Source organism: Camelina sativa, chromosome 12 (assembly GCF_030686135.1).
Source record: "Camelina sativa cultivar CO46 ecotype springtype chromosome 12, ASM3068613v1".
Taxonomy (NCBI): Eukaryota; Viridiplantae; Streptophyta; class Magnoliopsida; order Brassicales; family Brassicaceae; genus Camelina; species Camelina sativa.
This window is the reverse complement of record NC_141891.1, coordinates 6,499,599-6,520,845: the sequence shown is the minus strand read 5'-3', so window position 1 is coordinate 6,520,845 and position 21,247 is coordinate 6,499,599. Positions and strand designations below refer to the sequence as shown.

The following is a 21,247-nucleotide window of genomic DNA, read 5'->3' as shown; positions in this document are numbered from 1 at the left end:
TCAAATTAACTATTTGTCTTACTAATATGATTCCATTAAATTAATGTTGGCCGACTAATATAACATCAGCCAAGTTGTGAACACGTCGTCAAGCTTGATATAAATCCGTATCAAATTTTATAATCGATACTCTTTTGTTTTCTTTTTCTTCTTTTTTTCTGACACCCAAACGGTACGTCGGTACCCTTTTTTATTAATAACCTAAAATATATCTTCCACCAAGAATCAAGACAAAAATAAACTCATATCCCCAATCATATGTCCGACGGTATATGTGTAATTAGAGCTCAAATCATAGATTAGTAAAATTTCTTAAACCCATATATCCCTTTTTATTTATGCGAAGTGCAACAAAATCCCAACCAACACAAAATATATATCATACTCATGGCGTCCAAACAAAAACGTATAGTTCATAGAATCATAGATTCGTTAGATATTAGTATAATCGTATTTTTCTAAAATAACAATAATGATATGATACCCTGACAACTAATAGTAATAGATCCTAACTGTAAGTTAATGCAAGATAGCTCCATAAGTTGTTTAATCGGTCTTCAAAATCACAATCATTGTTTGCAAATGGAATTAGAAAACTGTATAAGTAAAACGGAATACCAAAGTAACTTTGTAGTCAGTCCATTATAATGATTTCACCAGGACTTTGTTGTATTTTCAAGTTTGGCGGAGAAAAACAAATAAAAAACAAACAACAAAGGTTGACAAGTTTACCGTGAGCGCTTATAGTATTTGCAAAATAATAAAATATATCATAAAATCCTAGTCATTTTTTTTTGACAAAACATAGCCAACTCAATTAAACTAAAGTAAAATTTAGTACTCAAACACTACTAGTCTTGTTCACATCTAGACGTCAAGCAAGACATGTAATAACGACAGCTAAAATGCTAATGTGTAGTTGTCCGCGTACGACGCGGTCATTTTTCTTCTTTTCTTTTTCTTCTTCTAAATACAAAATATTAGGAGTATTAAAGAGACCGTGTCACTAACCCGATAGAGACCTACTCAGCTAGTCATTAAGTCATTATATATATATAAAGAGCTCAAGATGTCTCTTCATTTCTCACAAGCCACAACAAAACCAAAAAAACTCTCAGAGATCTTTCTTATTCTCTCCTCTTGCAAATTTTTTTCACCGGAATATTTCACAACTGACCATGATCTCTGTAGTAATCCTCGCCGAACTGTTGGTAGAGTACACAGCTGCTCTCGCGAAACTCACCGCCGGGATCCTTCCACCGAGACGACAAGGCGAAAGCGCCGTCGTTCGGATTGGTGGTTTCTCTCTTCCTTGTCCTTCTCCGTCTAGTGTTAGAGCCAATAGATCCTCTCCGATCCCGGATTTGTCTTCACATCTCGTTGATTTCTGATCAGACGATACGATTTTGATTTCGAGATTTCTTCTCTTCTTTTTATCATCTGATCCAAGATTGGACGGACGGCTGAGATTTTTCCACGTGTCTCTTCGTCTTCCATTTTCCTATGGATCTTTTTGAATCGTTTAATTAGAGAGCTTTGTGTAAATCTGTAATTCGAAAATATTAATAGAAATTAAATTATAAAATTTTGATTTTAACTTTTGATCTTTGTTCGTTATTGGCACTCGCGGTCGGGGTTATATCTTAATTAACCTAATCATAATGTAACGATGTTGATGATGGCTCATTTGACGATTAATGGTCTTATTTTTTATGACGTCATTAAAACAAATATGGGGAGATTTAAGTTGTTTTTGACGAGACTAAGTTCATAAATTAATGCATATTTTTCACTCTTGAATAATGTTCAACTTAGCAATATGGTTCCGTTTGCCAAAAAAAAAAAAGCAATATGGTTCCTTGAAGGGTTTTGGTCCATCTAGACGATTGAAAACGATACTATTATTTTAGTTTATATATTTTGGAAGATTAGCTAAAGAGGTAGGCAAAGTCGATTTTGCGAGTAATGACGAGACACAGACGAAACTGAAAGTGGTAACTACTGTTTTGTTACGACGTCTCAGATAATGTTCCGATTTTACAAGAAAAAAAAATTATTTAACATTGAAGGTGAATCAGTTTTTATAAAATATTAAATATATTATGTTGCTAAATTATTGGATGTATCTCAATCATACCAAGCTTAAATAATAAGGCGGGTAATGATGAAATTTCAATAATTGAGTTTTTTATTTTTTTTCTTTTTTGATAAACTAGCCAACGGAATATATATCATGCATAATTTTAGAAATTCATGTTATATTATTGTCCACGGAAATTAAAAGTCTTTGTGAAATGAGTTTCTAGATAAAACAGGAAATATTTTTAAAAATAATGGAACAAGATGAGACGAAAACCAGGTAGGTATATGGTCCATATATAGCACCCTTATCGGAAGGTGAACTTTAGCTTTCAGCAATTAAACAACTAGGATAGGATATAGTATTGTTTTTTCATGAGTACACAAAATTTGTTGTATTAGCAATTGGCGAAATTACGGTTGGAACTCTAATATAGCTTGAAATACTACTAAGTCTTAACTACACTGATATTAATGTTTTCGAACGTTCTTGGTTCTCCTTCTTGATATGTTTACTTAGTCAAAGTGATTTTGATTATGTCAAATGTATACGCTGTAATATTTATTTATTTGTCTCCAAAAAGTGTAGTAGTTAGTATCTGCTAAATTATATAATATTAGTAAACAAAATCCATTTGATTTGCTAATCAGAAGATTAGAGGAACAGCTAATCCTAATGTGAACTGCGCGTAAGACGCGCTTACTTCATTACTTTTTTCTGTCTAAAAGCGACAATAATAAACTATGAAACACGGGTCCGGGTAACGACGAAGTTACGAGGAGAAACGATAGTTAAGTTAGTATATAAAGAAGAGACAAGAAGATCTCTCTTTCTCACAAAGTCATAAGTCATAACAACAAAATTCCATTTCTTGTCTGAACCAAAGAGCAGAGAGAACTCAAGAGACTACTTCTTGTTCTAGTTAATCATGATTTCTGTTGTAATCATCGCTGAGCTACTAGTGGAGTACACGACGGCTCTTGCTAAACTCACCGCCGGGATTCTTCCGAGAGATGTAAATGTCGTTAGGATTGGTGGTTTCTCTTTGTATTGTCCTCCTAGATCGTCACCGGTTCCGGATTTCTCTTCTCATCTCGTCGATTTCTGATCAGTTATCGACCATCGTCGATTTATTTTGGTCTTTTTTTTTTTTCAACTATTTTTTTGATCGATTTTAGTTATTTTGATACCCTATTTTTTTCCTAAATGGAATTGAAGAGTGATGATAGCTGAGGATTCTTTTTGCTCTCTTGTGGATGTTTGTAAACCTGTATCGAATTATATAATACAAATGATTATTTTACTCTCTTGATGATTTCTCTGCTTTTCTTAATTTATGATGATTGGATCATTTATTCCAATTAGTAAAAAATTTAGTGGCCGGTGATGATATTTCCAAACGTTCCTTTCATTTTTACGTGTACGAGGATGACGATCAATCACAATTAATAATATTTTGGCAGAATCGTAAGAAAAAAGCTAGAATGTTTACACAAAATATATTAATCGAAAAAAGAAAAATATGACGATTAAGTAATGGATAGTCTTTTATGAAAATGATAGGAAATAAATATACTATTTAACTAAAAAAATATCTACAAATATACTAAATGAAATGTCTCGTCGGCAAAAACAAAATCTATAAGTAAAGTGGCAGGTATGATGGTACTGCCACTGGTATCATGACTTCGTAAGTAACAACCCCAGTTTTGTCTTCTCCCCAACACTCTAAATCAAATCACTTATATAACCACAGTGCGTGACACGCGGCCTGTTATTCAAAAAATCTATTAAAAGATTAAAAAAAAGACGTGTACGAGTACGACTATCTTCTCGACCACTGGACCTTTAAAGTATTGGCCTATATAAGACCACGAGTGGTGTCTCTCGATTCAAACCAAACCACCCCATTCGATTTTTGTTTAGAGATAACAAACTCTAAGAAACTTCTACTGACCATAATCTCTCTTCTCCTCCGGCGAAATCCTATTTTTATCTTTAAATAATCATGATTTCTGTTGTAATCATGGCTGAGTTACTGGTGGAGTACACGACGGCTCTAGCTAAACTCACCGCCGGGGTTCTTCCTAGACGGCAAGGTGATGATAGAGACGTCGTACGGATTGGTCGTTTCTCTCTTCATTGTCCTCCTAGATCCTCACCTATTCCAGATTACTCTTCTCATCTTGTTGATTTCTGATCAGCTGCGCGCAACATTTTCATCTCAGTTTCGTTTTATCTTTCGCTAGTTGTTCTTGTTTTCTTTTTTGAATGGCTCAGAGCTTTGTAAACTTGTATCGAAATCATATAATAGAGGTTCTTATGATTTTGATTAACTCTTACTCTTCCCGCTTTTCTTAATTCTGATACTCAGATCATCTATAACTCCATCGATTCTCCGACTTGTTTGTCTGTTTATGTTTGATATAACTCACTTTCTAAAAACCATTTTCTTTACATTTTACACTATTAGGTTACTTTGTATTTCAATGATCGTGGTTTCAACAAATGAAGTTCAAAGTTCAAACCAAAAATATCGTTTTCTGTTGGTATTGAAAGGAGAAATAGTAAAAAATATATAAAGCAGAATCAAACTATTGGAAAAAAATGATAGGAAAATCTGTCTATGAAACTATGAATTGATCCAACTCGTACTGGTCCAAGCTGACCAAGTGAATGATGGTCTACGATGAAAAGGACACTTAAATCTTTTTTTATTATTTAAAATTTTCATTATTAAGAATAAAATATAATTATAAGTTTATAGCTTTCTATATTTAAGAATAAGACATTTTCTATATTTATTTCTGAAACTCTCTTATAAACATATAGAAAAAAAATTGTCTCATGATAGTAAAGAAAAAAATATCTCTGAGCTATATGCCTAGAGCATGAGCTCTATCAAGTTGATTCGATTTCTTGAAAACAACCAAGTTGATTGAATCAACTACCAGGGACGGCCTAATTTATTATTTTCTCACTTACATAGTTTATTTACATGTTTAAAGCGAGAGAGATAATTGAAGGAGAAAAAGAAGTTTAGGTGGATGAATAGAAGTCCAAAGCAAAGTGTATGGATTTTGTGAGACAAAAACACAAACATCGAACTGCTCGGAGACGTGTCTCTATTAACGACTTTAAGACTGTGGTTGTGGTGTATTCCTTCCACCCTTTTTGATCTTGCAATTATGAAACAAATACAAAATTAATCGATCGTTCAATTCCAACCTGTCTTTCTCATAGTACTATAATTAGATTCTAGTATGAGAAACGCAACTTCTTTTTAAATTTTAGTTAAAAAACTGTGTAGTTGTTTATGCAAATACGTGGACAGAAAAAATTGTCACTATCCTCAAAAATAGACTGAACAAAATTAAAATGTCTTCTTATTTTCTTTAAGCTGGCTTTTTTTCCTATTAAATTAAGGGTGCAATAAAGATTCAATAGTATAGAATATAGACTAGGGATATTTATTGAATAGAGGCTTTGTTGGACCGAAACTTTGAATTTAGGGACTATTGTCCGGACTCTCAAGATTAGGTATTTTTTTTACAATTTTATCCTTGTGCTCTGTATCGCCATTCTCTTGATTCTTCTCTAGACAAACACCATCACGAAACACACCATCATCTCAGAAATCAATGAATTAAATGAACTTTGCTTTGAATGAAAAAAACTAAACCCTAAGGGGATAGTATCCAGGGAACCCAAGGGGCTCTAATCATAAACTCCAATTGAATTAAAACTTCTAATTCATCTCTAAATCTAATCTAAATCTGAAAATAACATGTTTTTGATTGACAAATCATGAATAATATTAACTGATAATCGGCGGATGAAAACTTTGATCATCGGAGTTCAGATCTGCGACGAGATTCAACGGCGTGAGATCCTAATGGTTTACGGCGGACCAAACTTCAGAAGACAGTTAGGGTTTTTTAGCCATCGGAATGGGCGGCCGTCGGAAAGACACGAGTCATCGGAGAGATCTAACCAGTCATGAAGGCATCTCTCTTAAACTTACGGTGGAGATTTGCGAGTCTGAAAAAAAAACTCACTCACGGCAGAGAGAAGAGAAGAAGAATGAAGAGAAAGAGAATTGAGCGTTATCTGATATGCAAGGATAGTTTTGTCTTTTCAGTTGAAAATAAATACCTAATTCTGTAAGTCAGGACAATCAATCCTAAATCCATAAGTTTCTAAAAAATAATGCCTATTTCTATAATAAATCCATATAGATTATCAGGAATAACTGAGAACACATAAAAATATAGTAGAACCTTTTAAAATTAATTGAAGACACAATTTTGTTTAGGTTTAAAGGTTTTAGTCCAAAACACAAAAAAAAGGGTTAAAGGTTATTTAAAATCTTTGTCCAAAAAAAGGTTATTTAAAAATTTTTAAAACTAATATTTTGAATTTTAAGATATAGAATTTAAATTTATACTATTTATCATTTGTAAAATATACAAAAAAAAAACAAAACAAAAAATTAGTAAGAATTATTTATCAAGCCTTCTAAACGAAACGACAACGCAGAGTGGCGAGGTTATGATTCGGCGCCGTTATAAAAATAGCTAATAAAACGCGTCTTGATGTCAGCCGCTTATGTGTGTGGTCTGTGTGGAGTGTTGACCCACCTCCTTAATCACTCTCGCCTACCAATCAAATCAAATCAAATTACATTAGTAGTATAATTTAAACAACTGTTGATTAATTCTCAAATTAACTACACATTTACAACTCATCTCCACTTATGCAAGAACACAAGTACTGTCGTCTCATCAGTCCACTGCAACTTGTTACAGCTTATTGCTACTGTATTAATATTTCGTTGGACCAATTTTAATCATCTTGTGATTTGACTAATAATACTAGTATTTTGTTCTATATATCTGTCTAGCTTCTTGAATTATGAAATTCCATCACGAATTATGAGTTATGTGTTATAGTCTTTTTCTTCTAGGGGTCGACATGGAACCAAACAAAAATATATATAACGAACTCGATTATGAGTCCGTATTTTGGAACACAATGAATTATGTTTAACAAACTCGATTATCAGCATTACATTTCTTTTTATTTCAAATTCATTCTGATTCCTTTTAAATTATTTTCTCAAAAAAATTCATATCTTATTGAGCTATATATATGATATCTAAGCAATCCTCTAGACAATTTAAAGTGGTCGCATTTGCAGTTTGAGGAAAAATTTCATGACATTGAAAATTTCAAATTTTGAGAGTGATTGTATATATCACTTTCAGTTAAATCATACAAAAAGACACTATTATTACAAAATGGACGTCGACACAATATCCGTGTGTGGACGGACACACACACACAATTTTAATGATTTAGAATTTTAAACAATATCCAGTGTTTGGTGTCCTAAAAGAACAACATCATATCCAATTAGTTCATTTTTGACTTGTTGTAGATTCTAGAACCAATAAGAAACAGTTGAGATCATATTACCAACACACACAAAAAAGCAGTACTATAGGATTATTCGTACCGCCCACGCAGGATGAAAAATTGTGTGACACAGCCAAGAATCTCTCTAGTCCACATATATTATCTTACTTTCCTTCTTCATTATCCACTACCAAAAGAATAAGATTTTTAAAACATTCTAAGAATATTCAGAGATTCATTGAAGATTCTCTATATGCTTCTACGCAATGTTTTGCAATAGTGACCTTTGCTGATCTACTTGCCGAGTACACGACTGCTCAAGTGTCTCACTTTGTAAAGAAAAACTTGTAATTTCCAATGCATTGATGGGCAAATACTAACAAGTCTTGGACTAACAGTCATGCCAAGTCGGATTGTGATGTTTAAGATGGCTCCATAAACATCAACTCACAACAGATTTTACAAGAAAAAGGATCTAATTTGGTTTCTTCAGTAAGCATTATAATATTCAGCTGAAGATGGACATTATAACACAATCATTACTTTTTTATTCATAAAACCCCCATGAGAACTGAGAAGTGAGAAGTCTCTCATCTACTTCTTGGTGGTGATACGATGGTTCCGGTGCAACTCTCGCAAAGGCTTCCATCTACTGTTCTCTAATGCCTCACAATGCGGTGAAGCTCTAGATGTCCAATGTGCACAAGGCGCAGCCAAATCACAGACATAGCAATAGCACTACACACATTTTTTAAAAAACAGATCTTTAGAATCTTGTGTTGTTGTTACATTCAAACCCTTTCAACCTTAAAGATCTAAGATCACTAAACAAATCGAGAATGCAAACATCTAAAACAAAAGGACCCAATTTTCAAATTACCTGATTACAATGTGATTTGTGTTGACTTGATTCAAAAGGGAATTTCAAACAGAGATGCCTTGGATGTGGGTAATCCCTACAAGCCACCTGAAAAACAAAAGATGTGTAAAAGACTCAAACTTTACAGAAAACAACAAATCGAAGCACCCAAGAGAGTTCTTAGTAATCAAAAACCTGGCCTTTCTCATGGACGATTGCTACATCTTCGTCAGATTCAGGGGTTTCGGATTGAGTTTTTGCATCGAATGAATCATTGGGATCGAAATCGAGGATGAAGCAATCCTCTTTCTCATCGAAGATCTTCGTATCCTGTCTCGTTTTAAGACAAAAGATACCTCTAAGAGGTGTCCCCGCGTCTTCTTCTTCTTCTTTCTCCTTACTCTTTGTTCTCTTTCTCTTTGTTTTCTTCCTCGTCACCCACGGATCTGGTGTGATAATCTCCACAACATCTTTTCGCTTAGTCACCATTTTCTTTTTTTCTTCTTCTTTCTTCGACTGTAAAGTTTCGATCTTTTTTGTTTTTTCTTTGAAAAAAGCTTCTCGAAAATCGGAAATGACCGTTGTTCCTCGAAAAGCAGCGGTGGGATAAGGGATTTGATTTCGATTCCGGATTTCGTATTTTTGAATACGGTTTATTAGGGTTTTCGATTGGGTAAGGCCTTAGAAATTAACGTTATATCAATATGGGCTTTTTAATGCTAAACCCAATTATTGGCCCAAATAACGAGGTTTTGTTGACTGAGATGGTTTCTTTGGTGAAAGAAACAAAATATCAGAAAAAACAGACACAATACTATATAGTGCCTTAGTTGACCTGAGTTATTATATAGGCAAGATGAATCATGAATTACATAATAATATTAGGTTGGTGGAAGGTTTGGATCAGCAATGTTTTTTTTCCCTTTTTCTTTGTTTCGCCTAGAATTGTCTCGGCTAGCACCAACAAAATTTGTGAGTCTATCTCTATCTCTTTAAGCAACTTCTTATGTCTTTGGAATTATGAATATCCAACAAAATTTTCATTGTGTGAGAGCCTCCTTGACCACGAATCTACAAAGTATTCATGACAATAAAACAGCCACTAAGATATATATTTAGAGCTCGGTCATGCATGCGTTCCAAGTAGATGTAACTTGCGAATAATGACAAGATGCATTGATGGACCTCTCGAAGAACAAACTATTTTATGTTTGTGTTTGCCGATCAATACCACTCACCAACTCAATGTCCACTTACCAACTTAAGTTTGCATGCATGAGCCATGCCGTTTCCTCTCCATTATATATCTTATTTATTTTCGAATCTATCTTTGACATTTTATATGTAATAACAATGGATTAATAGTTGATAGCATGCGTTCAATAACATCGATTGGGTTAGTTATTTGTATTTTAAAATACATTATTCGACGTCTACGTCGTTAAGACTTAAGAGACGAATAAATGCTACCTAGTACCTACTTAGTATAAATATAGACCTCTTCGACCAGTTATCTATCACTCATTCAGTCATCACATCATTCTCAAGCGATCGAGAGACTACTACCGTTAAAAGGCGGGAAAAAAACCGTTGAGAGAAACCAAACAGAGTCATAATGGGATCTTTGGCTGAGACACAAATCACTCCGGCAAAAATCTCCGACGAAGAAGCCAACCTCTTCGCTATGCAGCTCGCCGGGGCCACCGTGCTTCCGATGGTTCTAACATCGGCGTTAGAGCTTGACCTGCTCGAGATCATTTCCAAAAACGCCGGTCTCGCTGGCGGGCAACTGTCCCCCTCCGAGATAGCTTCCCATCTTCCGACCAAGAACCCTGATGCTCCCGTCATGGTTGACCGGATCCTCCGGTTGCTTGCGGCTTACTCTATCTTGACCTGCTCTGTTCGTAAGCTTATTGATGGCGGCGTGGAGCGTCTGTATGGACTGGAACCAGTCTGCAAATACCTCACTAAAAACGAACACGGAGTCTCGCTCGCTGCTCTCTGTCATTTGAACAGAGACAGAGTCTTCATGGAGAGCTGGTAAATCTGTTGTCAAAATCTTATAAAATTTCAAATCTACACTTCGAAACATTTTACATGAGATGAGTGAAATATGTGTGTATGAGTACAGGTACCATTTGAAAGATGCTGTTCTTGAAGGCGGCGTCCCATTCGACAAGGCATTTGGTATGGACGCTTTCGAGTACCAGGGGGTCGACCCGAGATTCAACAAAGTGTTCAACAATGGAATGTCGAACCACACAACCATCGTCATGACCAAGATTCTAGAGACCTACAAGGGATTTGAGGGTTTGTCTTCATTGGTAGATGTTGGTGGTGGCATTGGAGTCACTCTCCGTATGATTGTATCCAAGCACCCACACATCAAAGGCATCCTTTATGATCTCCCTCATGTCATTGCGGAAGCCATATCCTATCCTGGTATATATATATGCTTCCTTTTTAGGTATCTCGATATGTTTTCATGGAAACGTTTAATGTCCTAAGATTGACTTTGAGATGGGTGTTTTGTCGGATGATTTAGGTATTGAACATATTGGGGGAGATATGTTTGTGAATGTTCCTAAAGCAGATGCCATCTTCATGAAGGTTGGTAGACTAAACCTATTTTGATTCTTGGTACTATTCTGAGCATAATAGTCATATAAGAATGTATCTCAAACATTTGGTTTTGACATTTCAGTGGATTTGTCATGATTGGAGCGATCAACATTGTTTGAAATTTCTGAAGAACTGCTACAAAGCGCTCCCAGACAACGGTAAAATGATAGTGGCAGAATCTATACTTCCGTTGGTGCCAGACTCGAGCCTCATGACAAAAGAAGTTGTCCACATGGACTGCCTCATGATGGCTCATAACCCTGGAGGCAAAGAACGAACCGAGAAGGAATTTGAGGCCTTGGCCAAAGCTTCTGGCTTCCAGGGATTCCAAGTTGTTTGCAGAGCCTACGGTACTCACATCATGGAATTCCTCAAGAATATATGAACATGTACAAATATCCATGGCGCGTTCTATTTCCACCTTTTTATTTTGCTTCCAAGTATCGTTCTCATTTCCAGCGTTATCTCCTATATTCTGCATATATCTATCTGGCTTGTGTGCCACCATCGTCGTTATTAAGTTGTCTTTGTAGCCGTTGGAAAGTGCATTTCTTTGTAAATGTATTTTCGTGGCTTACTGTGAGTTATGAAAATGTATAAAAAAAGTCTGTTTCATTGTGCCTGATAGCATAGAAACCTAAGGATGAATCTATTCGCCAAAACACACAGATTGTATATTGTTCACTTTCAATGTTTACTTACATCACACTATAAGCTTATTACAGAGAAACATAGGCGCTTATGTACAAGAAACAGCTCCAAGTAACAATTAAACAGAGAAAAACCTCAATGGTGTTGATCTCTACTGAATATGGACATCGATGACTTTGCGTTCGACTTTGGTTTTAGGGATATTGATAAAGAGAACTCCGTTCTTGAGCTCAGCTTTGATCTTGTCTTTCTCACAGTTGTCTGGTAGCTGAAGTCGTGTTCCAAAAGAGCTAACGCTTCTTCCAGACCAAGAATCACTATCGTCTTCTTTCTTCTGCTCTCCTTTGATTACAAGGACGTTATCTTCGACAGAGATTTTTACGTCTTCTTTGGAGAGACCAGGCATGTCAAAACGCATCTTGATCTCATGTTCTTCCTCTTTGATGTCCCATGGTGCACGAATCTCTGACACTCCACTTCCTCCTCTGTTTCTTCCTGAGACAGGCATAGCGTCTTCGAACATCCTGTCCATGGTGTCCAGCATCTGCCGCATTGTTCTCATTGGTGACAAAGGATCCAATAGTCCTGACGTTATGACCAAAAAAAAGAGCATTGTTTGAGTAAAAAAAGCAGAGGAAAAGGTTTCAATTTATACAACAAGGAGAGTTTTTTAATTAGTGTAACGTACCGAAAGGAGAAACGTCCATGGCTAATCGTTGTTGAGGTCTATTTTGTACGTTAGATCCTTCGTTCCCTTTGTGTTGTCCTTGGTGGACAACGTCAATGGAGTTTTCTCTCTGGTCTTGAGCTCTGATTCGATTAGGCATCCTCCGTGGGAAGGAAGCAGAGAACGGCGAAGTGGACTTGGATAAGGAAGAGGGAGATGGAGCGAGAGGCGAAGTTAGAGCCGATGCAAATGAGAGTGTGGAAGCCATTTATATCGAATATGAGCCAAAAATAAAACTGAGCAAAAAAAGACAAGTCTAGTTTGTGAGGTTTTTGTTTTGGATATTTCGTCTTGAGTTTGTTTGGGGTACTATGAGAGAGTATTTGAGAGTGTATATATAGGTTGAGAGTGTATATATAGGTGAGGGCAAGGTGAAGATGAGAAGACGCAATGTGACAAAAAGAATCATCTTGAAGGTTAAAGATTTTTATACGAAGTTTCTCGACTCGTTCTGTGTTTTAAGTTTTTACTTTACTTTTGTGTGTTCGTTCGTTCTCTCGTGTTTCTCAACTTCTCCGGAACCATCTTTGGTTTTCTTCTTATCTTTGTCCTTGTCTTTGTCTTTGTCTTTTTGCCAATCAGTGTTATTTGTGATGTAATCAATAAGAAAACAACAAAATTAGTAAGAAAGACTGGATCCTAGAGTTAGAATAAACGATGATTTTACGATTTGTTTCTTAATAAATTTGAACAAAAAACAAAAATTTCTTAATAAGTAGAACAAATCAAATTATGTAGAATAAAAATTAAACTAAAATCATCAATATGTGTGCTATAATTTGCCAAATGAGAAATTGAAATGGTTAATAAATCTGAAAATTTATACTGGATACATTATATTTTTTATTTTTATTTATATTTATAGATTATTGAATGATTATAATAGACGAAAAAGGTAAAAAAGAAAAAACACTTTACACACATGGAATGGTATGAACGAATGATGACGCAATAGCAACTGTACGCTGAACAGAAACAGTAGTACTTGTAATTGGGTTTTAGAACATTCTGATTGTCTGATATAAGAAGGCCTGTTAAAGGCCCTTCTTTGACACAATCTACTCTTTTACGACGGTGCAACCGAGGCTATTTTGGTAATTACGACTTCTCCATTCCTCGATCCCCAAGTATTCGAGAACTCTCACCAAGGCAAAGAAACAGCTCTGTCGTCGTCGTCCACAAACAAAATCTTCTCGTCTTCTGCAAACATATCCTCCGTTTCTTCTGGGAGGCCTTAATTTCTGGGTTTATTATTCCTTCCTTTAAGATTCCTCTGTAATAATTGAAAAGGTTGAGTTTTTTTCTTTTTCTTGAAGAGAGACATGGGTGGTTCGTCGGAGACAAAGATCTTACAAGAACTTATACTCTACGCGGCAAGCGCTGCTTTCAGCTGCTTGGTTCTGTTTGCGGGTCTTCGTCATCTCGATCCTAATCGTGAGGCTTCTAAAAAAGCTCTTGAGCATAAGAAGGAAATCTCCAAGCGTTTAGGTCGTCCTCTCATTCAGACCAATCCATACGAGGTAATCTTTAAATCTTCTTTATGAATTAATCAAACTTTGAATCCTTAAATGGTTCTTAGTTGGGATTTATGTGAATTGGGTCTTTGGTCTCTCTGTTCAACATTAAAGTTTGGATTTTTTCGAGTTCAAATTGTTTTTTGCGCATGTTGTTTTTGTGAAACCAGGATGTAATAGCATGTGATGTGATAAACCCAAACCACATTGATGTGGAGTTTGGTTCTATTGGAGGGTTGGAGGCCATCAAGCAATCTTTGTATGAGCTTGTGATTTTGCCGTTGAAGAGACCTGAGCTTTTTGCTTATGGGAAGCTTCTTGGACCTCAAAAAGGTGTCTTGCTTTATGGACCTCCTGGTACTGGAAAGACTATGCTTGCTAAGGCTATTGCCAAAGAATCTGGAGCTGTTTTCATTAATGTTAAGGTTTCTAATCTTATGAGCAAGTGGTTTGGTGATGCTCAGAAGCTTGGTATGTGCATTTGCTTCTTCTTTTTTTTCTTAGGGTTTTTGGGGTTATTATCCTGAATGCCACTTTCTTTGGTGTATTGGTTGTGTTTCTAATCTATGAGCTGCTCTGTTCTGTTCCGTTATTTCAGTTGCTGCTGTGTTTAGCTTGGCGTACAAACTCCAACCTGCTATCATTTTTATTGATGAGGTTGACAGCTTTCTTGGTCAGCGCCGTTCATCAGATCATGAAGCAATGTCTAACATGAAGACTGAGTTTATGGCTTTATGGGATGGGTTTTCTACTGATCGTAAGTTGAATTTTTCCACCTTTCAGTTTACTTTACCGTAGAGACTATTGCAATCTAGAGTAGGTTTTAGATGGAAATGGTTTTCTTATAGAAATACTGGTTGTCTTGTAGCGAATGCGAGGGTTATGGTTCTTGCCGCAACTAACAGACCGTCAGAGCTTGATGAAGCAATATTGAGGCGTCTTCCTCAGTCCTTTGAGATTGGAATGCCTGATCGCCGGGAGAGAGCTGAGATATTGAAAGTGACTCTGAAAGGAGAGAGGGTGGAACCTGATATTGACTATGATCACATAGCTCGCTTATGCGAAGGCTATACAGGATCAGACATTTTTGAGCTCTGCAAGAAAGCAGCTTATTTCCCTATCAGAGAAATACTAGAGGCAGAGAGAAAGGGGACACCATGTTTGGTAAGTTTTTGTCCCAAGGAATGTTCAATGTTGCATCCAATATGATTTCAAAAGTACTGATGTTTTTGAGTTTCTCGCATTTTGCAGGCTCCTAGGCCATTATCACAGTTGGATTTGGAGAAGGTTCTTGCAACGTCAAAGAAGACACAAGTTGCAGCAGGGGAGTACTCATTGAGCTCGCAGTCCTCGGCTTGGAGAGGCTCCTCAGGGGAACCAGATGATGTTCAAGCAGCGATTAGTGGAATCTCGAAGCTTCTCGTTTCGCAGATATTTAACCTTCAGTCAGATTCTCAGGATTCACGGCAGCGTGATCCCGAAGACGATTCCAGATGAAATCCCAGATCACTTTTTATAGACGTTCTGGTGTTTTTCATTGGAAGTTTAGAATTTGTCACCTTTCAGTTGTTGGCTCTGTAAAACTTCTTTTTGTTCTTCTTTTATGTTGGTAGGATCATTTGATACGTTTGACTGTATTAAAATGGCTTTGGCCTATGTTCTCACCTTATGGGTAACATTTTTTTATAAATCTGTAACTTTTCCTTCACTTCCCATATACAAATCATACACCAAAATACAGATTTGATTTGTTCGGTCAAGACCCTAATCATAATTTCATAAAATACGAGTATCTTCGATAAAGATTATCGAGTGCACATACCTTATCGATTTATATTACACATTGAAAGCATTAGTGGATCACATGCTTATTAGTGGATCACATGATCAAAAGCGGCTTCACCGCGGTTTCTGCTACCGCAGTGAAAAACCAAACTCTGGGTTTGGTTTGTAGCAGGTCTCTTATTTCTCTTTGCCCTTTTTTTATTTTGGGTCGTTACGCATTCCTTGTCATCCGACCCAAGTTACCCATATTCAACCTCCAAAGCGCCAAGTCTTGCAACTTTATGAATTTGATGATATTTTTAGAAATCTCTAACAATGCTAAAGAAGCTTTGATGTGATAATGAAATTATGGGGCTAGAAAAATTCTCGAAAAATTAGGTTCTAAGATTATTAGATTTGATTAGGTGCTCTCTTTATGAGCCCTTGATTTTTTCTTAGCAGGTTTTAAAAAAATCATCAAAAATATGAGCAGATCATGTCCATTCTCCAACCTATAAGCATCCTTATATGTAAAATCCATTACAGAGAAAAAAATTCTTTCCAACCTATCCCAAAATAGAGATCTCCATTTTTGTATCCATGTTTAGAAACTTTTTAATTTATTTTTCATTATATTATGAATTATAAATTAGTCCCATAAATAAATCATAAAAAACATGAGCAGACCATCTCCAACCTATAATCATTTCTATATGTAAACTCCATTTTAGAGAAAATACCTTTCCAACCTAACCCAAAATATAGATCTCCATTTTTGTGTCCATGTATAAAGACTTTTAATTCATTTTTCAATAAATTATAAATTACAAATTAGTCCCTTCACTTTTATAGATATTCAAATTTTATATCCAAATAAAGTTAGTTATTATTGATTTCATACTTAAACTTATAAATAATATGGAGAAAAAATGTTTAGCAATTCTTAAGCAAAATATAAGCAAATATAAGCAAAGTTTAAGCAATTTTTTTGCATTTTTTTAACACTTCGTAACATTTTTGAGATTTGGTTCTTCTGATTTTGCTTGTGACAGAAATAATTTGATAAAACAATAAAACACCCAATTTTTTACAAATCCCATTCCATGGAAAAATCAAAGATTGATTGTGAATTTTTTTTTAAAAATAATAATAAAAAATTTGATATCGAATATTTGGAACTCTATCGAATCTTAGAAAATTTTAAAGTTGGTAAACTAAAGCCTCTATTTCTCTACAATACTCCATACATAGTAATTTTCCGATTTGTTTCTTCTCTTCGTCTTCTTCGCTTCTTCGTTTCTCTTCGTCGTAGCTCAGTCTTCTTCATCTTCTTCTTCAGAATATCATTCAACAACAATGTCGCACTCGTCTGAAGAATATCATTCAACAATGTTACACAAAATCACCGAAGAAATCTCATAAAATTCTTCTGCACCCAACACGCCAAAAGCGGCTTCACCGCGGTTTCTGCTACCGCAGCGAAAAACAAAACTATGGGTTTAGTTCGTAGCAGGTCTAGTATTTCTCTTTGCTCTTTTCTTAATCTTTGGGTCGTTGGCATTCCTTGTCATCCGACCAAAGTTCTCCATCTTCAACATCCAAAGCTCCAATTCTTCCAACCTCAACGAGTTGTTGGTGAGTTTGAGTTTTGAAAACTCCAACAAGAGGATCAAAGTGAGCTTTCAAACCTCTTCTACGCAACTACTCTACAACAACAATCTAGTTGCTCGGAAATTCATATATCCGTTCAACTTGTCGACTCAAGAGACCAAATTCAGGTTTGTACGATTCGCCTCAGACTTCAGGAGCCTTCATGAAATAGACAAGATGGATCTCCAAAATCAGTTGCAGAACAACAAGCTTGAATTCCATATTCTAGCCATCTTCAGAGTCAGAGCAACTTTGGGATATCTACACTACTCCATTACGCTGCTTGGGAGGTGCGAGATTCAGCTTGCATCTCCACCAAACAGAGTCCTTCTTACTCATCACTGCACCACAAAAAAGAAGAATTGAGAAGAGTTAGTATTTTCTATTCTCATTTACTTTGTGATCTTTAACAGATGTAGAGAATTTGAACTTCTTTGGTGTTGTTGTTGGATTTGATTGTTTTGTATGATCGGTTATTGAGTTAGAAACAAGTGAACATTGTTGTGAGTTTCTGATGATATTAAAAGTTTTGGAGGATTACGAGTAATAGCTCTTTCTACGACTGGTTACTTTTGTTGTGGCATTGGATATTTGTGTTGCAAAGAGTTTGGTTCAGACTTATACACCATACAAATTTTGAGTGATGTGGTGTGTGAATACATCAGAGGCTGAGTTGAGTTATATCCTCTGTTTACAAGCCTTTACTGGTGGTGGTGATTAATTAGTGCTTCTGTCTTGAATCTTGAGGGATGCTCTCTTCGTCCTTTTGAGTTATATCTGTTTACAAGCCTTTACATGAGCATGGCACCTTGAATTCCTCTGGCTCGTCTAGATCAAATTAGTAACCATACATGCACATCCTTCTTAAGAAGTTGAAGAGGCAAACCACATTGTCTATCAGAAATTCCACAACAAATGACTTCAGAAAAAAATTGTTCCAGATATAGTGAGCATACCTCCATTCATATAACGAGCATTTGCAACACTGAGTACACGAGCCGTGTATTCGTTTGCATATTGACACATATCTGAATTCCATCAATACACAGAAGGTTCAACAGATTACTTTTGAGTGCATCCGAAATTAAACACGGCAAGTTAACATTAAAACTAACCTTCACAAAAATTTACTTGATGGAATACTCAATACTTAATATCCCAACAGTTGGTTCCAATTTTTCTTTACTTGCAAAACATACTTTAGGCTGAAACCAAGCACACGTCACATGAACCCACAACATTCCCACAATAGTTGGCTTCAATGCAGCTCCTATCATCAGTGAAAACAACATCGAGCCATACATATTGTTAAAGGGCAGCAATGCCATATGTTCGATATAAACAATATCTTGTCAGGGGAAATAGGCAGTTGAACATACTTTATGAAGCCATCTTTGAAGGAAATATGTAAACCTGCCATGAGGAAACTTTTAACTAGCGCCATAGCATGCCTGATGCATTGCGATTTGGCATCTGACGAGAAAATTTGAGAAAGAAATAAACATCTTAAGTTGCTGATTAACAATGATAACAAATGTTGTTACGGAAGTCGCCTTTAAGTATTCCATGGAACATAACCATCTTCCGTTTACATGAAAGATAAAATGGTAACCGCTGGCTGAAATATCTCATCTTCAGTAATTAGCAAACAAAGAATAAACAGTACCTATTGTAGATAATAATCTTGTTGTAGTCCCAATCTTCAACCCATTCGGAAACTGCACATCGTTCCGTTGTCCACTTCTCTTGGTACAGTTTTTGTTTTTTAAAAGGAAGACTTCTTCTCATCATCGCCATAGACAGAGGGATCAATTGAACAAAAATGAAACGAATCACAATCAATAGGATACAAAATAGAGATATTATTTTTTCATATGAAGCTTATAGTTTGATATGCTGTTTCCAAAGTTAGTCTCAAATGAGACAATGAGACAACAGACCTTGGACAAGCTCTTCATCATCAGGGAGGGATAATCACTATTCTGCATCCAACTTCACGAAACATCTGTCAACACTCTCTCAAGATAAGATACACCTCACTTTAATAATCGAGAGAATCTATCTTTCTAATAATCGACTGAGCCGAGACTTCATCAAAGGCTTCCTCAACACACACTGATCTGTGGCGGCTGCTCACCAAAACCTGACAAATTTGGATTCGACTCTTTTGCCAAGAACTCAACAGCACAAGACGCAAGTCTCGGATCCAATGTGCTTACTTTTTATAGAAACTTCTTTAGCTCTCAAATGCTTATTTAAATTCGCCAATTTTTACAAATATGAAAAAATTATAGAATAATAATATAAAATTGATATCGAATCTAGGGCACTCACTCTATCGAATCTTAAAATTGGTAAAGTGAAGCCTCTGTCTCTTGAAGATTCTTCCTCTTTCTTTACGATTTTGAAAAATCAAAACCCTCTGTTCCAATTAGCGTTTTCCATACATAGTAATTTTCCGATTTGTTTCTTCTCTTCGTCTTCTTCGTCTTCTTCGTTTCTCTTCGTCGTAGCTCAGTTTTCTTCTTTATTTCTTCTTCATCTTCTTCTTCAGAATATCATTCAACAACAATGTCGCACTCGTCTGAAGAATACTCCCTCCATTTCAAAATATAAGATGTTTTGAGTAAAGCGCGCAGATTAAGAAATAAACACTTTAAAAAAGTTTAACCAATCACAAACAAGACTGCATAATATAACGTACTAAACTAATCTAAAAGCTACATAGAAAGTTGAAAACATCCTATATTATGAAACAAAAAAAACTTCTCTAAACATCCTATATTATGAAACGGAGGGAGTATCATTCAACAATGTCACACGAAATCACCGAAGAAATCCCTCAAGAAATCTCACAAAATTCTTCTGCACTCAGCATGCCAAAAGCGGCTTCACCGCGGTTTCTGCTACCGCAGCGAAAAACAAAACTATGGGTTTGGTTCGTAGCAGGTCTAGTATTTCTTTTTGCTCTTTTCTTAATCTTTGGGTCGTTGGCATTCCTTGTCATCCGACCAAAGTTCCCCATCTTCAACATCCAAAGCTCCAATTCTTCCAACCTCAACGAGTTGTTGGTGAATTTGAGTTTTGAAAACCCCAACAAGAGGATCAAAGTGAGCTTTCAAACCTCTTCTACGCAACTACTCTACAACAACAATCTAGTTGCTCGGAAATTCATATATCCGTTCAACTTGTCGACTCAAGAGACCAAATTTGGGTCTGTACGATTCGCCTCAGACTTCAGGAGCCTTCATGAAATAGATAAGATGGATCTCCAAAAACAGTTGCAGAACAACAAGCTTGAATTACATATTCTAGCCATCTTCAGAGTCAGAGCAACTTTGGGATATCTACACTACTCCATTACGCTGCTTGGGAGGTGCGAGATTCAGCTTGGATCTCCACCAAACGAAGTCCTTCTTACTCATCACTGCACCATGAAGAAGAAGAATTGAGATGAGTTAGTATTTTCTATTCTCATTTACTTTGTGATCTTTAATAGATGTAGAGAATTTGAACTTATTTGGTGTTGTTGTTGGATTTGATTGTTTTGTATGATCGGTTATTGAGTTAGAAACAAGTGAACATTGTTGTGAGTTTCTGATGATATTAATAGTTTTGGAGGATTACGAGTAATAGCTACTTCTACGGCTGGTTACTTTTGTTGTGGCATTGATGATTTGTGTTGCAAAGAGTTTGGTTCAGTCTTATACACCATACATTTTGAGTGATGTGTTGTGTGAATACATCAGAGGCTGAGTTGAGTTATATCCTCTGTTTACAAGCCTTTACTGGTGGTAGTGATTAATTAGTGCTTGTTTCTTGAATCTTGAGGGATGCTCTCTTTGTCCTTTTTATATTACCACAGAAAAATATTTCAGGCTCTTGCTTGTCCAGATCTTCTTTTGGTTTATGCATGTTCATATTAGATATCAAGAATCGTTTCTCTCTCGATCACAAGAATC

General features: G+C 35.9%; 8 protein-coding genes and 1 long non-coding RNA gene across 13 annotated transcripts; 6 read left to right on the top strand and 3 right to left on the bottom strand.

The window, feature by feature from the left end:
- Positions 1 to 1,029: 1,029 nt before the first annotated feature.
- LOC109128061 (uncharacterized) lies at positions 1,030 to 1,597 on the top strand. Its single transcript, XM_019233770.2, has one exon. The coding sequence runs from the start codon at positions 1,179 to 1,181 to the stop codon at positions 1,389 to 1,391; it is 213 nt and encodes a 70-aa protein (XP_019089315.1). The 5' UTR covers positions 1,030 to 1,178; the 3' UTR covers positions 1,392 to 1,597.
- A 1,306-nt stretch (positions 1,598 to 2,903) lies between these two features.
- Positions 2,904 to 3,387, top strand: LOC109128081 (uncharacterized). Its single transcript, XM_019233844.2, has one exon. The coding sequence runs from the start codon at positions 3,009 to 3,011 to the stop codon at positions 3,186 to 3,188; it is 180 nt and encodes a 59-aa protein (XP_019089389.2). The 5' UTR covers positions 2,904 to 3,008; the 3' UTR covers positions 3,189 to 3,387.
- A 573-nt stretch (positions 3,388 to 3,960) lies between these two features.
- LOC109128076 (uncharacterized) lies at positions 3,961 to 4,416 on the top strand. Its single transcript, XM_019233814.2, has one exon. It carries the CDS (start codon positions 4,089 to 4,091, stop codon positions 4,278 to 4,280), a length of 192 nt encoding a protein of 63 aa, XP_019089359.1. The 5' UTR covers positions 3,961 to 4,088; the 3' UTR covers positions 4,281 to 4,416.
- A 3,412-nt stretch (positions 4,417 to 7,828) lies between these two features.
- Positions 7,829 to 9,018, bottom strand: LOC104730603 (RPM1 interacting protein 13). The gene is made up of 3 exons (XM_010449792.3): positions 8,553 to 9,018; positions 8,379 to 8,465; positions 7,829 to 8,236 (listed from the first exon to the last, which is right to left on the bottom strand). The coding sequence occupies exons 1-3, from the start codon at positions 8,844 to 8,846 to the stop codon at positions 8,093 to 8,095; spliced, it is 525 nt and encodes a 174-aa protein (XP_010448094.1). The 5' UTR covers positions 8,847 to 9,018; the 3' UTR covers positions 7,829 to 8,092.
- An 835-nt stretch (positions 9,019 to 9,853) lies between these two features.
- LOC104730602 (flavone 3'-O-methyltransferase 1-like) lies at positions 9,854 to 11,584 on the top strand. The gene is made up of 4 exons (XM_010449791.2): positions 9,854 to 10,397; positions 10,489 to 10,799; positions 10,903 to 10,967; positions 11,062 to 11,584. The coding sequence occupies exons 1-4, from the start codon at positions 9,973 to 9,975 to the stop codon at positions 11,362 to 11,364; spliced, it is 1,104 nt and encodes a 367-aa protein (XP_010448093.1). The 5' UTR covers positions 9,854 to 9,972; the 3' UTR covers positions 11,365 to 11,584.
- A 47-nt stretch (positions 11,585 to 11,631) lies between these two features.
- LOC104730601 (heat shock protein 21, chloroplastic-like) lies at positions 11,632 to 12,679 on the bottom strand. The gene is made up of 2 exons (XM_010449790.3): positions 12,319 to 12,679; positions 11,632 to 12,215 (listed from the first exon to the last, which is right to left on the bottom strand). Exons 1-2 carry the CDS (start codon positions 12,563 to 12,565, stop codon positions 11,782 to 11,784), a joined length of 681 nt encoding a protein of 226 aa, XP_010448092.1. The 5' UTR covers positions 12,566 to 12,679; the 3' UTR covers positions 11,632 to 11,781.
- A 696-nt stretch (positions 12,680 to 13,375) lies between these two features.
- LOC104730600 (uncharacterized) lies at positions 13,376 to 15,579 on the top strand. Its single transcript, XM_010449789.3, has 5 exons — positions 13,376 to 13,877; positions 14,042 to 14,342; positions 14,470 to 14,628; positions 14,740 to 15,035; positions 15,123 to 15,579. Exons 1-5 carry the CDS (start codon positions 13,680 to 13,682, stop codon positions 15,366 to 15,368), a joined length of 1,200 nt encoding a protein of 399 aa, XP_010448091.1. The 5' UTR covers positions 13,376 to 13,679; the 3' UTR covers positions 15,369 to 15,579.
- Positions 15,580 to 16,678: 1,099 nt separating this feature from the next.
- Positions 16,679 to 19,657, bottom strand: LOC104730599 (uncharacterized). Of its 5 annotated transcripts, none has more exons than XR_758490.3 (7): positions 19,226 to 19,657; positions 18,952 to 19,065; positions 18,665 to 18,758; positions 18,401 to 18,555; positions 18,242 to 18,313; positions 17,827 to 18,148; positions 16,679 to 17,626 (listed from the first exon to the last, which is right to left on the bottom strand). It is a non-coding gene; the product is annotated as an uncharacterized LOC104730599 (long non-coding RNA). The 5 variants fall into 5 exon arrangements; XR_015573843.1 differs by having other exon boundaries at positions 18,665 to 18,698; positions 19,226 to 19,654; XR_015573842.1 differs by having other exon boundaries at positions 18,699 to 18,758; positions 19,226 to 19,602.
- A 441-nt stretch (positions 19,658 to 20,098) lies between these two features.
- Positions 20,099 to 20,737, top strand: LOC147930225 (uncharacterized). The gene has a single exon (XM_087476771.1). The coding sequence runs from the start codon at positions 20,099 to 20,101 to the stop codon at positions 20,735 to 20,737; it is 639 nt and encodes a 212-aa protein (XP_087332897.1).
- The last annotated feature ends 510 nt before the right edge of the window (positions 20,738 to 21,247 follow it).